The 18,038-nt window shown below is 46.2% G+C and overlaps 1 protein-coding gene across 6 annotated transcripts in view; it reads right to left on the minus strand.

Moving 5' to 3' along the window:
• Positions 1–473: 473 nt before the first annotated feature.
• The window catches only part of GALNT16 (polypeptide N-acetylgalactosaminyltransferase 16), a 96,938-nt gene continuing 79,373 nt past the window's right edge, over positions 474–18,038 (minus strand). For 5 of the 6 annotated variants that reach the window (XM_074824361.1, XM_074824364.1, XM_074824365.1 and 2 more), the window contains 6 exons: positions 17,617–17,743; positions 16,572–16,664; positions 14,348–14,431; positions 13,179–13,320; positions 11,690–11,806; positions 474–4,334 (listed from right to left, as the gene is read on the minus strand). In XM_074824361.1, the coding sequence (XP_074680462.1) occupies positions 4,197–4,334; positions 11,690–11,806; positions 13,179–13,320; positions 14,348–14,431; positions 16,572–16,664; positions 17,617–17,743 (701 nt within the window). In that variant the 3' untranslated portion in view covers positions 474–4,196. Of the gene's footprint in view, positions 4,335–11,689; positions 11,807–13,178; positions 13,321–14,347; positions 14,432–14,481; positions 14,587–16,571; positions 16,665–17,616; positions 17,744–18,038 lie in introns of those variants that run through there. The other variant, XM_074824363.1, reaches the window with a different exon arrangement.

The following is an 18,038-nucleotide window of genomic DNA, read 5'->3' on the forward strand; positions in this document are numbered from 1 at the left end:
AACAATGTGTATATGCTAGGAGGCATCTGTGGGTGGTGATGCTTCCCTGCCCTCAAGCTAGAGGCAGAAGACCGACCTTTGGTAGGCTTAGTAAGGAATAGGCAGGCTAATAGCCTGAGGAAAAGATCAAGGAGGGAGTAACAGGAAGAATTAATGCTCCCCTCCCCCAGCTATTTCTTTCAGCATATAAAAGCCAGCCTGTTAACTGCTCTTAATTTTTGCCAGAAAGGATACTTTCCTGCCCACCAGCTGAGGAGGGCTTCTTCAGTCGTTTTCAATTGATGTGCCATTGTATCCCAGAAATCTCTGCCAGCTCCTGTCTGTCTAGAAGCACCCAGGAATCCATACAAAGAACAGGGTTATGTATGTCGGGGGGGACCAACCCAGTGAGAGACAGAGGCAGGGAACAGGCAAGAAAGGATTGGAGGCTCTTTTTCGATGGGAAGTAAGGGGGAATAAAAACAGGCTGAAACACTTGTTTCAAAGTGGATTTTATTCCAGCGTTAAACAGATTCTGGCACATGCTTTCTTCAAGAAAAGGGAAAACAAATCTAGGCTCCACATAAATTACATCTGGCAAAGTGCAACTTACAAGAGAGTGGGGAAAATATTTTGAAATTGATTTCTGTACAACAGTAGTTTCAGCTCCTCTTAAATAAACCCCCATTGGTTCACAGCACACAAAATTACATTGGATGATCTGATACAGTAACAGCTTTCTTAAAAGGTATTACCAATGCAAATGATCTGTCTTGACAGTCTAGGGGGCTGTTTAAAGTAAACAGGAAAACAAGGGCGAGCAGAACAGCTGCTTGTTCTGACTGCTAAAGAAACAAATCACTGGGCCAAATTTGAGGGCTCAGACAGTTTGCTTTCAGAAACCCCACTGGAGTTCTGTTTCAAAACATGGCACTGCATAGACCTTTGGGGAAAAAAGCACAAATAACATCGTTCCTCTTTCCCTTCAGTGCAAGGAAAGTGTGCTAATAATGAGTTTGGACAAGACTTTGCTTATTCTGAGGAGAAGTTTAGTTTGCCCACACTTGAAAGCAGCCTTTTATTATGCACCTCTTTATAAGAAATTGCTCAAATCCACTGGAGACCAATGGCTTCCAGATGATGTGGGGGGAGGTCTGCATTGGGCCTACAGGAAGGTCCTGAGAGCAGTGCTTTAGCTGGCAGCGGAGTAAGCAGTGGGGAGGTGACCTCAGGAGAACATGTCCAAACCAGGTAGAGTTAGGGCTCTGGTAACCCCTAACTCCAGGAACAATTTAAGTTATTGACCTCTAGCATATGCCCATCTTTTCCCTTTCCTCTGCCTGGCCAGGGCACCTGAAGAAGGAGAGTGTCCAATCTTCAGCTGCCCCAGCTCACAGCCCCAAACAGGTGCCAGTTCCCACTCTGCCAGGTGGTGAGCAGTAGGAACAGAGGCACAAATCAACACCTCTAGTCCAGGTACCTCTGCTCTGGGAGTGGTCGGTAACCTCCAACATCAGAGCCAAGCACAAAGTCAAGGGCAGTAGCCAGCGTGCTGACAAGAGCCCTCTGAAGCAGGGCTGGCCCAGAGCTTGGAGACTGTATATAAGCAGAGCTTCTGTGGTCTGCAGCAGTCAGGAGAAGTGTTTGTAGAGGAGCTGGGTCCTAGTCCCAGTAAAGTTATGAAGAAGGAACTGCAAGAAAGCTGCACACACACAGTGGGAGCAAGGAGGAAGGAAGCAGTACCTGGTGGAGGAGTGAACGTGCTGTTAGCTGCAACCCTTAAGCTGCTGGAGAGTGAAATGGGGGAAGCTCAGATGGTCCACTTAGGATGCATTTTGATGAAAATACATAATCCTTTAGCACTTTGTTACATACAGTATCTGCTCAATGGCCTTTCATCTGTCTTTGTATCAACTTTTTTGAAGCGAGATGTGAGAACTTGACTGTTCCTGTCTCCTACTGCCTAATGATGCTGTTCTGGAAGTAGCATCTCCTGCATATTCTTGTTTAAAAAAGCAATTGCTAGTAGGACGGCATCTCTTCTCCCGATGGGCCTGTCCGCCCTGCCCTTTTTGTTTTCCTAGGCTATTTTCTTTCCTTCTCTGCTCTTTCCTGGCCTCAGCGGTTCAGGCCCAAAGCATCTCTATACAGGAAAAGAGAAACCTCTGCAGAGTCAGTGCTCCCATTCCCACATAGAAGAGTGGCTGCACCATGCTGTAAGCTTGGGACCAAAGGGAAATGCCTCCTGAGTTGTCACAGTGCGGGCAGATCATTCATCTGGTTAATCATAGTGTTGAGATGGTGAGCTGATGTCAAAGTGAAGGAGGAAACAGGAAAAGAGCTCCTGCCACATGACTGATTTAATTTTTTTAATAAAAGAACCAAGAACAGAAAACAAATTGTTCAGTTCTAACACAAGCACTTGTGAGCACATGCAACCTAATGAAGAACAGTATCTGTTCTTTCGTCAACTATCTGGGCTAATACCAAGCTAGGATAAAGAATTAAAAAGGGATGCAAACATGATCAAAAGCAGCCGGCTGTTCAGAATCCAAATGAACATCCTGTTTCTTCTATACCAGATCAGAAAGGATCCAGGCAAGCAATTGTCTACTGAAGGTGGCCTCACCATCTGGTTGCCCTGCCAGGCTCTTGGAAATGAGGGTTGGTTTACAAAATCTAGCTCCAAGAGGAAAAGTTAACAGATCTAGTAGGAAAAAGTAAGGTTGTGGTGATTTTTTTTTTTTTTAATTTGAATAGGTAAGCTTCCCCTGGCAGGTCTGAAAACTCACATTAAGCTACAGCTGACTGGTAACTGGGAGCAGGACTGGGATGCTAGTTAGAGACACTAGCTGTCTCTGGTATTTCCAGAACACAAAGGAGAGATCTCTCAGGGCAGGCCTGTACACTGTGGCAGCATCTGGGCAGGCAGCAGTTTCAGCTTTACCAACTAAACTCCCCAAGGTGCCCACTGGGAGGAGAGCTGGGTGTTGCAAGTGGAGCAGCCCCAGGCCTTGTCACCTTCTCTTTCTGAGAGAGAGGGGGAAAAGTGACTAAACAGACTGGGTGGCTTGTCATGTCAGGCTGTGTTCACAAGGGCCATGCAGAGCTGAAAAGCCAACGAGAGGGCTGTGCTCCTGCCCAGCCAGCTGCAGGAAGCCTGCAATGACCTAGGGACCGTCCCCTTTCGCCTCTCGCAGCGGGGAACTGGGTGGGCTCCTGCCAGAGGCCTGAGCCAAGTGCAGTGGCACTGTCAGTGTGCGCTGCCCACACAGCTCTGTGCATCACATTCGGTGTGGGGTGCAGCGGGCAGTGTCTGGTAGCACCAGGAAGAGCAGCCAGAGAACGGTCCCAGCTTCCCTGGCATCCCAAAGTGTCAGCACCCATCTCTGACCAGTTCCACAGGAGTGTGTTACCCTGAACGCAGGTCCAGCTGGGCTGCCTGCAGGCTTGGATCACTCATGGAGGCAGGGCTGGCCTTCCACCCGTAAAAAACTGGAAGCAAGAATTCAACAGGGAATAAGCCCCAGAATAATCCCTGGTTATGCTGCTAAAATAGACTGTCCCTTTTCCAGCTCTCTTGTCAGCACTGTGCCAACCTCAGCCCATTTGGCTGTAGGGCAGCTACTGGGAGCAGAGGAAGGAACGGGCCCACCACAAACAGGTTACAAACCTGCCCCAGGGTCTGCTAGTTCCTTCCCAGCCCCTCCACTCATCATGATGACTCTTCTTCTGGCCAGTCCTCACTGAGAGACACACATGCATAAATGATGCACGATGTTAGAGCGAAAAGCCAGGGAAGACAAAGAGCTACCAATGTTTGTAGAAGCATCGTCTAAGCTGTTGGACTGAAGGTCATGGACTGTGGATGCAGAGAAAGGAACAGATGGGAAGAGCTGCAAGGCAGTTCTGGTCACTGCGAGTATTGGGCTGGGTCTTCCCCCTCTCTGGGTGCAGCTGTGCATGGACATCAGCCACAAAAGAGAACTTAAGACAACAGATGGGAAGATTTCAACAACTCTCCTCATCCCTCTCTCACCCCCAGCTTCTTCTCTGAAAAGCTCAAAAACACCAAGTGCTCAGCTGAAATGGTGGCTTGCTGATGGGCACGATGAAAACATTTAGGGTCAGACATACAAAATCATTCCTCCCTTCCCAATCCCTCTCTGTTCCCAAAGTCTCATGCACAAAGAAACAAGGAGATCTCTGTGCTACCATCATGTTGCTTGCAGCAGCTCCCACTGTTGGCCAGGTACACCTGCTTGGCAAGGGTTGGTCACCACTCTCCCAGTCTGGTTTTCCAGGCAGAGACCGCTGATAAAGTGTTGAATGAAACTCCCTTTCATCTTCCACTTCTGTGAGAAGACAGAGAAGAAACACGTTGTTACTTCCATTCCACCACGGAACTGTTACTTCCAAGCTGAAGGAGAAAGTTTGAGTGTAAACATCAAGTAAACCCCAACAACTGGGGAGCCTGAAAATCTGGGTATGGGCAGCATCTCCAAAGCACTGTTTTCCTGTATTAGCGATATCTGGAGTATGAATTTAGCTGAGTTCTAGGGCTAGATATTCAGAAGCACCTAGAAGGCAAACAACACAAAAATCAGCAAGTAGTGGCATTTTCAAGAACATATATTCACAATTTCCCTGCCATTCTTTGTCCTGCACCTCTAGGCACCTGGATACCTGTCAAAACCTGAAACCCTCGTACGGTTTCTTTCCAATCCATAGAAAGCAAAGTATTGAAATCTTTCCCAACATGGAAAGCAATCTATCCACAGAAAGCAAAAAATCACACTTCTTGCTGCTTGACTAGATTATATCTATCTCTCCTCCATGTCCCCTCATCTCTTCTCTCATCAAATCCAAGATTTTGATCAGCACTACCCTGAAAGCTCTTTATAGCTCTGCACCCTTCTCACCTGGCTCTTCTTCATAATCTTATCTGCCCTGCCAACATTTCAGTTTATAAGTGTTCATTTGACAGCTTCTCAGTACATATTGCTCTGCTTTCTGCAGTGCCGTCCTCTGGGTCTGCTCCCCTCAGAGCACATCCAAGAGGTTCCACACGCAACCCTTTCCTGAAGGTCCTCTTTGGTTGTGCTGCTTTCCAGGAAACAAAACATATGTCTTAACCTTGAATTGCAAATTCTGCTGGGAAAGGGTTGTACCTTCCATGTCTGCTGTAAAGAACTGGGACCATTGTGGCTGATAGTAAAGAGAAAAAAAGCAGAAATTAGTCTGTGGACTTAGGATCTCCCAGGTGAGGCTTGTGTCATTTCCCTCCAGCGGGACACAGCTGAGATCAGCAGGTTATTGGATTGAGTGCTCCAGGCTCCAGGGATTTTCCCATCACTCTTTTCAGTCGCACAGATGACCCAGTCAGAATCAGGGTCTGGGTGCTGTCAGTAAACAGCTTAGGAATATTATGAGGATGTTTTGGCTAACCCATGAGACATGAAGAAAAAGAAGCAGTTTAACAACACTGATGGACCTCAAAGCTGTTGCAGAAATGATATGCAAAGGGAATAAAAAAATTCCTGCAATATCCGGACAATGTCAAAACCTACCAACACTTTTAATTCTTGGGTAACACAGCAAACAGATTGCCACATGCCATGTGGTTTAAGATATCCATTTATGTTCACATATTGCTGGCAGCTCTCCTCCAAATCTGTGTGCTGGTTATGTTTCTTGGAGGGCAGGGCAGTTGTAAAGCCCAGAGTAATCTGTTGCTCCTGTATCACATATTCCTTCAAGACTAAACACCAGAGGCAGAATCACTTTGCCAGCACTGCTAGTCCTGTCTGACAGGATACCACTAAAGAAGAGCTGTTTGTGCAGCAGGAAGAAACTGGTTTTAATAGGCAAGGGGGCAGAGGAATGTAGTGATGATGGAGAGTAAGATACAATGCACTCTGTGCACTGCAATGCCCTCACCAGCTGCTGCAGCCCACTGCCTACACGGGTCCCAGAGCCAACTGGCTCTCATCTGGCAGAAGTCTCCCTACAAAGAGCTGAGAAAGAGTTAACACTGAAAGCAGCAATAAAATGATAGAGTGGAAAGCAGGTCTTCTCTCCTGGAAAGGAGCACACTGTGTCTAGCTGGTGTGATCTCTGCTTCCCAGGGTCACAGACACCTCAGTGAAGAGCCTCCTGACCTTCTTCAAAGCACACCTACTGTGAAAAGGGAAATTCCTCCTTGCCCTCCACCCTCCCCCTGCCTCTCTGTACTTGTGATGTCCCAGTCTCCCCCTTCGCCTTGTGTGCTAAGAGAATGCCTGCCAGCCCTCTCTCCCACACACCCCATAGCTCACCAGAAGACCCTGTTGTAAAGGAGTATGCTGTTATGAGATTTGAGATGGAGAATGTGAGAAACGCTCAGTAACAACATTCTTTCCCTTACAGAGAACAAGGGCAAATACCAAGAGACACTGATTTTCTTCTCCCCCCTAGCTGTTCAGGAGAAAACTAGCACCACAGGGAGACTCGCTCATGATATTTCTCCAGATCAGAGACCTGCTGCTGTGTCATCTCTCCATGCCGAGCAGGTACCCACTGTGATGTCTGTAGGGAGTCTACAGCAACAGACACAGCAAGACACCAGCACTCACCAGAGCACATTTTCTGCTGCTAACAAACTATACTAAATCAATCAGCTTCTCAGTGAATCACACCACTGGAAAGCCCAGCATTTCAAGTCACCCCAGATCCATATGTTCAAAAGAAGGTGGGGTAAGGATGGGGAAGGGGAAGGAGGGACATTGAGAAGGTGACAGAGAGTTGAATATAAGGCTCATCCGGGCTGCAGGGAGGTGCCATGTATGGAGCTATTATAAAGCATGCTGACACTAAAAGCCAAAGTAGGGCTTCTCATCTCACACGGAAGCATTATTTTCAGAATGATGGATTCTACCCTTTCTGGTCAGAAACTGTGCTTTGCTGCCCTCTGTGAGACACCAGAGCAACTCTCCTGACTTCACCTGAACTTTTCACAAGACCCCCCTGACTGCCAGACCACAGGATTACCAAGGACAGTCCAACACCTAGCCCTATTTCAGACCCTTGAGGAGGGTAGGCAGTAGGAATGGGTGAAAACTGGAGACAGGATGCTCATCTCTCACCATCAGCAACCTCAGAGTTGGGCAACTTAGTCTAAACTAGTCACCTGGTGACATAGAGGGTCCAAGGTACAAGCACCTCCTGGGAGGGCCAAGCTTTCTCCACAGAGCATAAGGGGAGCCTGGACAGCTAACTTTTAAATGACAGTTATGATGCCCATCTTTAGGAAAAACAGACAGAGCTGACACCTCCTGCATACACAGCCAAACTTTACAGGGAGTCCTCTTCTCCTTCACCCAGACATTATGACTGGCCTGTACTTGAAAGGAAAAGTTTTGGAAGATATAAGCATTGCACAGTCTGAAAAACTTTGCCTTGAAAATCCACCTTGGTCTTCCTTTCTTGTGCAGATGGAGGTAACACAGTTTACTGGTCACAGCAGGTTTGGAGTGGAAATGGAAAAAAAAAGAATCCATATTTTCTTTGAAATATTGTGTCTTGATCCTCTTCCCCAATGTCAACCAAAAATTTCCCCACTTTTTTTTAAAGTGCTCTCTCCACCTTTATTATCTATCATTGCAAAGTACTTTGAGGTAGCTGGATAGAAGCACTCCATGTGCAATTACTAAGAGAAAAGTCAAGAAATAGCCAGTCCTCTTCTACTCAGTATATACAAGAGCTGAAGATATTTACACTAGTGTAATTTTTCAGGGTAATCAAAAGTTTTATTTTAACCCCAGCAATCCAATCAGCCCAGGGTTTCTCTCAAGATCCTAACAATAGCCTTGTAAACCTGAAAACATAGTGGAGTTGGCCAAGCTCAGGAAACACAGCTGAAAAGAGCAGATTTTGTTGATTAGGACTGAGATGTTTCAGACAGAAATCTATGGAGAGCTGATAACTGGAATAGCCAAGGATGCTGCAAGTAATAATTGAATGTATTTGCAGAGCCATGGGCAGCCAGAAGCTGGTGTTGAAGGTGACAAGCACTAAATTTTAAATATATGAGTGGACAGAGTGTGACGGAAAATCTCACACCAGCATCCAGCAAGTACTGTCTCCCTTTGAACACTTAAATTTGTAAAACTAAGAATCACAACTGAGAGAAACTCTTGTCTCCTGAAAATTGCTTTCAAGTTATGGCATACTGCCAGTATTGTTTTACCTACTTAATGTCATGAAGATGCTGAGTCAGGTCCTTCCAGAACAGAGAGGTTTTCACTCCTCTTTGATGACAGTCTGTATAAAGTTGCATTTGTCTGCACTTCAGGTAATATGATACACTGAGAAGCAAGGTGGGAAAAATTTCCCAATCACATCCAAAGGCACACAGAACTTCAAATACCATTTGCCTCACAAGAAAACTTGGTGTCCTCATTTTCAGGCTGGGGTCACATTCCTTCAGCACATTTTAATGAAATATGGCTGTTTAATAGGATTTCTCAGCATGCTTCTTGTTCTGTTGGGAAATACTGTGCCAATGTTTCTCATTTTCATTCTCTTGTTTTAGTGTCTGACTCTCACTTTGCCTTCTATTTGTCCTCACTATAATACAAATTAAAACACCACTCCCACCATCAGTCAGAGCCAAACCCAAAGCTAAAGGCAATAATTTATTGTGCATTCAACTAAAAAATGCTATTCTCCAAATAACATTATGGATAACATCCATCTGGTTTGAAATCTAGTTCTGATTATGCAGAATAGCTCTTGGCTGGTCTTCTGCTAGCAGTGCCAGCTGTTGCTGTTGAATGATCAACGGGATCATGGTGCCAAATAGATTTTGTTCCTGGCTCCTTTCAATCCAAGGGAGAATATTCTGACAGAACCAAAAACCTTCTAAATTTTTACTATTGTCTCATATCCTCCTACTTGCAAAGTCCTAGACTTATTTTGAGGTAATACTCTAGACACAGCTCATAATACTGTAAAGCCTCCACTGGAGAATTACGTATATGTTAGGTGGACTGTTGCTAGTACTCAACAACAAAATTGTCTGCCCTGTGGATACGCTTAATGCACAACAGCTGTGTAGCATGGGCACATATTCAGTATGTCTGACAGCAGAAAGCAACTTTAGGAGCTGTATGGTGCTGTTATAAAGTTCTAACCAATCTAATCTGGTGACACTAAAAACTGAAGCCATCACGTGCCCCATCTTTTGTCAGAAATCTTGCTTTTGCGCCAACCAGACACAGACATGAAATTTAGATCCAGAAAAGCCCAAACGTCTTCCACCACAGACCTCTGATGACATTGACACCAGAGATGTTCAAAGCTGGGCTTTCATCATGCCACTATCTCCTCTTAGGATATTGTATGTGCAACACATGTTGCCCAGGCTCACCCTCTTCCATTCAGACCACCTCCTCAGGGCTCTCACTTGTCACCTCCACCTCTCTGGAGTAGCTCAACTTCCCTTCCTCCACTCCCACTCAGCTCCTGTGACTTGCTGAGAAGCCACTTGAACTGAGGAGCGGCTACACGCACGCATAGTTTGAAAACACTGTTCTCCCCCCAAGCACTCACACTCTGGGCTGTGAGTACCCATGGGGAGACAGGCAAGTTGTAGGGCAACCGAGGGAATTTGTTCCCTCCAGCTTTGCTCTTTCATTTCACACTTTAAAGTTTCTACAGCAGTGACTGTCTCCTTGAAACTCAACCCCCCAGATATCAGAAAGACAGAGAATGGGATAGTTTGCAAAGATGACAGACTTCTAGCTAATTAAAATCCAGTGTCAGTTTTAACAACAATTACTGTTGTGTTTATGGCAGGAAGGCACCATTACAACATTCCCCAAGAACAGAACAAACTTGAGCATTGCAAGTAGAACTGGCTTTATAGGTAGAAAACTGAAATGTGAGTTTGGGGCTTCCAAAAAAACCCCTAGCATTTCAGAGCATTTCAACCCAAATTAGATTAAAAATTCAAATGCACTTCCACTACTTCATCCCCACCTCATCCCTTCAGCCACAAGGTGGTTTAGAATGACAGCTGTGATTCAAATCAGTCTCTAATTATTTGAAATGCTTAAACAAAATCCTTGCTTACAGTCAGTTGGCTAAATCCTCTGCTAGGTCAAGTCCTTGATTTAAGTGCAGTTTGTTCACACAAGGTAATGGAAAACAACATCTCACATCCTTAAGTGTGAGTGCATGTCTTCATAATGACCCTATATATAATCCACACATCAAGGGTCAATAAATCCCATGCCAGCAGCAGAACGAGCCTGCTTGTGTTAGTGTGGATTAATCTCTCTTCCAGCTAATAGGGCTTGGACTCCACCCCTCTTCAGGGGACCCGTGTCCTTCCATGACAGGGGAGGCAGGGAAAGATGGCTGATTTTGGCAGCTGCTAGAGTCCTCTCTGCTGCCAGGGAGGAAAATGCTGCAAGGCACCTATGGGGGAGCTAAGTGACCTAATTACACAGCAAGGGGGTGAGTGATTACCAACAAGAAAAAGGAGCAGGCAAGCACAGCCCACCTGGGATATCCTTGCAAGGCTAATCTGAACTCAGTTTTCCCAGTATATTCACCGTCACAACTCTTCAAGACATTTCTGCATTAACCAACCCTCCAGAGGAAAGTCTACATAGGCTGTCCATAAATGGGCAAGACTGGATTTCAGTGCTTTCTTTCAGGAAGAACTAAATTCAGAGATTTGTATAGCATTAAAAAGGTACTGACAAAAGAGGATGCTGCCGAGGACTGGTAGCAAGCTGAGCCGTCTCCTACCTTTGGGCTATCAAAACAATAGATGTGTTAGAAAACACAGAGCGAGCATAGCCTTAGATGACAGAAAATTTGTTCTCACTTGGTGTACAGGGAAGCACAGGAACTAGGGATGAAACAAGTCCAGCCCACCGTCTGCCAGTGCTGCACTGTCACCTGTTGTGTTTTGCCCAGTTCTGATAAAAAGACACATCACATCTCTGTGAGGGCACGCGGGCCATCACAGAGGCCATATCTTACCTGGTGTTGTAAGGCAAAATGATTTAAGTGTCCTGACAGATCAGGGATGCAAATCTTGGAAAGAGCAGAAGAGTCAAAGCTGCATTTTGTTGGGAACACTGCATTTTCTTAGAAACACTGCTGCTGTGTATTTTTCCTCAGGGAGCAGTTTGGGTGGAACATACGGTGCTTTATGTCAGTCAGTATTTCTCAAATGAGTTGCACTCACTCAGTTTTAAATGTCTGTTCACATGTCCAAAGACAGCACAAAGAACACAGTTCTCCCACTTCTAAGTAAGTAAACAAATGATAGCACACACCGCCCTTCCCTTGCGTACCTCAAAGCATTTGCTGCTTATCTACCCCTCTCTGATGCTGTGCTCCATCCATGCACCAATCCGGCTGAACATAAATGTATCCAAGGAGTGAGGTTGGGGTGCTACTGAGCTGGAGCTACCCATGCTGCTGAGGGCTGAGGCAGAGCACCCACGCACTAGTGTGGTCTGTGCTCCCTGCTTTGGTCACAGGCTATCTCATACATCCAAGCTTATGAAACACAGCAGAAAGGGAGATGCAGAAGATGGAAGGGACTTTTATACACTTTGATAGTAATAGGTTTGCCCCTGCAGACTGCACTGATGTAGGAACACTGGTATGTGGCAATGAAGGGATTAAAAACAGGTGCACAGTTACCTACCTGTCTGCCATCTTTTTGATTGCAGGCTTCCAGTGTGATTTGAGAGCCGGTAGAAAAGGAGGTAATGGAAAGACACTTGTCCTGCTGTCTAATTAAAGGGTCACTGAATACCCACTCCTTTGGCATAAGAAAAATAAAGGTTCCATTAGGATCATAATGGTGATCAGATGAGGGGGAAAGAGTTTTTTCTATCAGATATTTCAAAAACCTGTATCCTTTGTTCAGCACTTACCAAAGGCTCCCTAGGAAGACTATGGCAGAAGTCTTCACCTGATCAGAACTTTATGCTCAGGCTTGGTGCATCATGACTACTTCAAAGTCTGCAGCTGGCTCCCCTGACCATCTGAGCTGTCTGATTAACCTTGGATCCCATGTAACTCCCCGCCCTGCAGCCTTACAGACTCAGGCCTACAAAGCAGGGAGAAACCCAAGCCCTGATTTACACGACATGCAACAGCTTCTGCATATTTTACATAGCAAACATGTTCTGTAACAGGTATCTGGGACCTACAGATTGTCAAGTGAAGCAGAACACATGCAAGAATATCCACGGGCTAGCAGGTATCACCAGCACACATAAAGTACAAGCCTCTTCATCCTTCCCTCCTCTCACTAGATGGATACCCAACCCAATCAACTATTATTTTCATACTTTCCCCAAGGAAGAAATACAAAATGCAGTAAAGATTTCAAACAGTAATGACATGGAACAATGAGTCAGATTAAATGACATGTTGAATGCTGGCTGCAAACTAGTTTCCAACAGTTAACAGATGTGAATATGTATTTTCTGGCATAAAATATCCTACTGTGACCCTTAACTTTCTCAAGCTGCTTCCCTGCTGCTTTTGGTCACCAAACTAAGAGTCCAAGTGCAGTCTTCAGCTCGTATAAACCGGCACAGCTCCACTGCAGTTAGAAGAGCTGCACCAAATTACTGCAGCTGGGGTCTTGGCTATTTAAACTCTATTTGGGCTTTATACTGAAACTGTAAAACAGCACAATTCAAGCCATCTGCAGCTACAGCTGAACTGGCAGAACAAGGAATGTTCGTGATGCTGGGAAAATCTCTTACCCGTGTGCCAGGGTACTAGCCAAGCACACCCCAGGACCGGTTCTCATGGGTTGGACGATGAAGCAGAGCACACCCAAGCAACGGTCTGAGTGGGAACAGCTACATGACTCAAACCCTGGTCACACATCTACTGCACAGACTAGTCACACCCCTGAGATTTCAAGTGCTACCTGTTGCCTCTGAGTGATGAAAACCTTCCTACTCTATGCCTGACTGCTGGGCCTGTTGAGCCAACAGAGCTCTGAGAGATGGGCACAGCTTCTTTTTCTGCTTACTATTAAAATCATTAACAGGGTCAAATTCTTCCTTCATTCACCTCTGTACAAACCCACCAAGGTAAGAGATGCCTTTTCATTCTCTGGTAATGAGAAGAGCAGAAGTAGGAGCAAAGCACCAAACTGAAGCCTGCCTTACCTGAGTGACAGGTGGATTGTTCACTGTCCCTTTACAGTTTCCCATGCCAGCCAACGTATTCCCTGTGGTATCCTGTGCCCAAGACTCCAGGCAGTTTCCTCCTTGTTTAATTATTCCTGGAATCAACTCCTTTTCAGGAATCCTTGAAGTAAAATGACAGTTGTATGGCACGTCATACACAGAAATGCCCAAAGCACTTCACATTTATAAGGGCATAACTGGCCCCTGACTGAAACACAGTTCCCTTTATTTGACAGAAAATGAACAGTATCATGCTATCCACTGGAAATGTCTGGAGGAGGCAAAAGTCAAGGGAGAACTTGGTCAGAGGGCTAGTACCCTTTTGTTTCAGAAGGCATAACAGGATCTTTAGGTATACCTCAAGCAGTTTAGTGTGATGTCTCTTCTGAAAGAGGCCAATGACAGTAAAAAGCCTTATCCTGCTTCTGCCTCCCTCTTTTCCAGAGTCTTCCCCGCAGTGCTAGCACATATTCACTGTCTCACTGGTAGCAATACAGGAAAGATCTGTCAAGCCCAGACTACAGCTAGATGTTTTAGCCTCGATCCATGTTAGCTACAGACTTTGCTTGACTAAGATGTAAAGATGTGTTGCCAGGGTCTGTTAGCTAGCAAGTGCTAACGACACAGCTCTACCCAGGCTACCTCCCAGCAGAGCAATGACACAACACTGCTGCATCCTGACCTGGGGCAGGGGAAGCCACAGGCACAGCTGGTTCTGGCATTCACCGGGGCTTTCTCTGAACCACCCACACCTCTGCACTGAGGCTGTCCAGTTCTACTTGTCTCAACCACCTCCAGGCAGAGCATCCAACAGGCAATGACCAAGCCATAACTGGGAGGGATGTAGTGCTCTGGCACATGTTTGCATCCCACACCTCTGAAAACACCACTGTTGCACATCTCTGAGGGACAGCTGTGTGGGGCAGAGCAGAGGGCTCCCAGAGGCATAAGCAACAAACCTTTTGCAGAGTGGTTGTGATGACACAAGCCAGGAAATCACAGGAGGTTTCTCACCAAAAAGAAGAACTGAGGAAAACCTCTTCCAAGCATAAGTCTCCCTTTTGTCTGCTGCCACCAAGGCTCAGCATCTCATTGTGACCCACCTCCCAGATCCTTCAGAGATTTCTACAAGCGGAGAACTGACTCACTTGAGCTCGGGGTAGACGTTCTCCAGATACCACTGGAAGGATTTACAGTTCAGTTTGCGTCGCTGCTCCACTCGGTCTGCAACACTGGAAACACAGGCAGGTTGTTGAGGATAAGGTAGTGAACAGGAGGGAGGGGAACAATGAAGATTGGCCAGGAGGTTTGAGGGAGACTATACGACTTTTTCCCATTACTCATTCTCCCACGTAGTTGTTGCTGGGTTCAGAGCACTAGCAGTGACCTGAGATGAAAAGGAGGAGAGAGGCAAGTGGCAGGAAATAGAAAAGGAAGACATAAACACCTTCAGAGAGCAATTCTTGCACTTCCTTTGGCTCGGAACGATGGCAGGGCCCAGGTCCTACAGTGTTTTATAATACATTGCAATAAAACTACTGTAGGACCGGGAAAGCGTTTCTGCCTCTGGGTACCCCTGTAGAGGCATACCATGAAACCTGCACAACGATCAGCTCCTGAAAAGGCCTAGAAAGTGTTTGTGCTGAGGCATATATAAACAGTTAATCTGTGTATGCTAGAGCACATCTCTAGCTCATGGCAGCAGCTCTAGGCTCACGCTGGGTTTCAGACCTAAAGAATATAATTATTTGCTCTTAAGAAGCTTTGGAAAGGGGAGGAGTATAAGGGGAAATTAGCATCAACTGTTGCAGCAGTACCTCCACTGCTGATTTGCTTGGCTTTAGCTGGCTGAAGAAGGGGACCTCCCTCATGCAGTCCCACTGAGCAGTGACACTACAGAACTCTCCTCTTCAAGCTATAACACTACATTTGTGTGTTGGGAAGGACTTTCAACTGTACCCATGCTCCTTGCCACCCTCAGCCCACAGAGGCCACTGCACTGCCCATTCCTCAGAAGAATGTCCTTGGATCCTATATTCATATTGAAATTGTGGGGAAGGAGGGCCCATTTTAGGCCCAGTTGACAGTGATGGTGTCAGAGGCATTTGCATTCCAAAATCTAGATCTAATGCAGGTTCACAAGGCTGTTACCTTGTCACAAGGTCAAGAAACTGCCTGAAATCAAATCCTACAGCCCTGCTCCAGATCTTATTTAGCCAATGCTGCCAATAAAGCCACTAGGAAGTCTGTGTGAACAAGAACTGCAGGTTTTGGCCCTAAAACACATGAGCAATATGTCCATGTCCAATATGCAATAGTCCGGTTTTCTTCACAAGCAGCAGGGTTACTTGCTATTTGGCCCCAGCCCAGCTGCTGCAGTCAGCTCAAGGACAGATAAATTAGATAGACAAAGCTATTTGTACAAAAATATGTAATGCATCATGATAATAAACCACAATGTACAACAAAAAAAGTGTGTGTGGGTCAGACCAAACCTGCTTGTCATCAAGTAAGCAGAAGATGCATCACTGCCCAGTGCACATAGCCACACATTTGAGATACAACATTTGCCAAGTCCTTATGCTGATACAACTTGTTCACAGGCAGATATAACCCACAGATATACACCATTCCTGGGATTTTTTACGTTTATTTGGGAGTCATAGGGGTTTGCTAGCACAGAGCGCAAGCTTTCCCCTCATCCCATGTTTTGCTGTCCATCGCTGATTTCTGGGTCACAAAGAACGCTTAAGCCCATAACAACAAATACCATGTGGCCTGGAGACAGCTTTAGCAGAGGTGCTGTTAGGAGTACAATTCTGCACAGAAGTGGGCTCAGCAGGTGCTGGAGATGAGTCACAACCAGACCGTGTTTCTAAATGAGATGTCTCACCATTGGCCACGCTCTCTCCTGCCCTATAAACCAGGCAAACCACCCACTCACTCATCAGGAAAGAGGAGAGTGCACCAAGTGCAACCTGCCCCATGCACCAGGTAGCCCCGGGATTCTGCATCCACACAGAAACTTTGGATCAAGCTCTAGCAACTGCATAGCTCACACTTCCAGAGCAGCTGCATGCTGTGTTAGAAAATATTGTTATCTATCTGCTTAAAATGTCTGGCCTTTTAATTTGTTACAGATCCCTTTGGCCTTCTGCTAACAAATTATTTATGCAGGGTTACTGGGGGAAAAATAAAGTGAATTAGAAGCAACCCTTGTTAGCCTGACACTCAAGCTGCAACTTCCCTGGCAAGCCAGCCATTCAGAGCATCTCTGTTTCCCACACTTAGCCCCAGAGAAGATCCAAAAACTATTTCTTGCTAGCAAGGGGCTTACCAGAGCTCTCCTACCAAGCTCCGGGGGCATCTTACCTTCCAAATGACTTCCCAATGGCAGATGGCCGGGCCTCATAGTAGTACTGCTTGTATTCATCCATCCACACCTCTGCTGTGCGCTTGGTGTTCCTGCATGGGGATGAGGAGATGCTTTGCTGATGCTGCTGGAGAACCTGCCCTCCCAGCAAGCAGGCACTGGGTGGGCAGATCCAAGGCCTGTCTGCCAGGAGGGAGTGGGGGACAGTCCCAAACATGAAACACAGTGGGCACTATCGATGGATATTGATTAAGTCTACAAAGCCTTGCAAGGATGCTTCAGTTCAGAAGTTAAAATTTTAACAGCTATAGCTAACCATGATTTTTTCACACATGCTCCCTCTGCAGAGACACCTGGACTGACTGTCACCATCACCCTACTTTATGGTATCACTTTCCTCAGATTAGAATAAAAACATGGAATAATTCAGCTTGGAAAGCACCTCTAGGTATCACCTGGTCCAACCTCCCGTCCATAGCAGACTACCTTCAGGTTAGGTCATGTTGTTCGGGGTCTTGTCTGGTCGAGTTTTGAAATCTCCAAGGATGAAGATTTCACCACCTCTCTGGGGCCCTGTGCCAGTGCTTAACCGCTCTCATTGTGAAGCACTTTGTCTCATCTTTTTTCTCTTCCTATCTGTCCTGCAGTGGAAATTGTCCTTAGGGCTTGCCTCAGAGCACATACAGCTCAGTAGGACCTTTGGACTCAAAAGCAGCTCAGAGACAACAGAGATGACTAAGGACTGCTGATACACAGGCACATGTCATGGGGCAGTACCCACAAATGGCCAGAGTCTCTCTCTGGGGTATCACTCCCCCTCTCCATTGCAGACTGAGGAAGAACAAGACAGACTAATACAAACAACAGAGAAGGGAACAGGTTTTGTTCACAGAAAACAGCAACTCATCCTTCCCTTGAGAACAGATGCTTAGCCACAAGCTGTTCTCTGTCATCAGGCAGAAAGACAACAAAGAATTCAGGCTTATTTAGACATGTCCAACATCAAGGTGACCTGGCTGCTACCAGGAACTACCCAACACCTACTTGATGTAAGTCAGTGCATTGCCCTCGGGGAAGTCATAGGGATGGCGTTTCCTGAACACATGTCCCACTCGACTGCAGGGAACGATCTCCAAGCTGCCACCACACATCCACACTCGGAAAGAGAGCTCTGAAAGAGACCCCAAGTGTCATACAGCTGCATGTAGATCAGCAGCATTTCCAAGAAGGGCAACTTCAGCAGTGTGCCTGAAAACCTTGCCCCTCTGCTCTAGATGTATTGCTTGCAAAAGCAAAACTAGGAAAAGCAATGCCATGGTGTGAGTGGAAAAACTGTCCTCCCTGGAGGAGGCAAACCTTTTGGCTCAGAGACTTCCTAGCCTTCTCCAGTCCTGCTCTTCTCTTTGGTCCCCCAAGCATTTCAGTGAGACAACTTTCCCTTTGACCAGGTCCTTGTGGTTGCTGTC

Source organism: Strix aluco, chromosome 4, assembly GCF_031877795.1.
Source record: "Strix aluco isolate bStrAlu1 chromosome 4, bStrAlu1.hap1, whole genome shotgun sequence".
Lineage (NCBI taxonomy): Eukaryota > Metazoa > Chordata > Aves > Strigiformes > Strigidae > Strix > Strix aluco.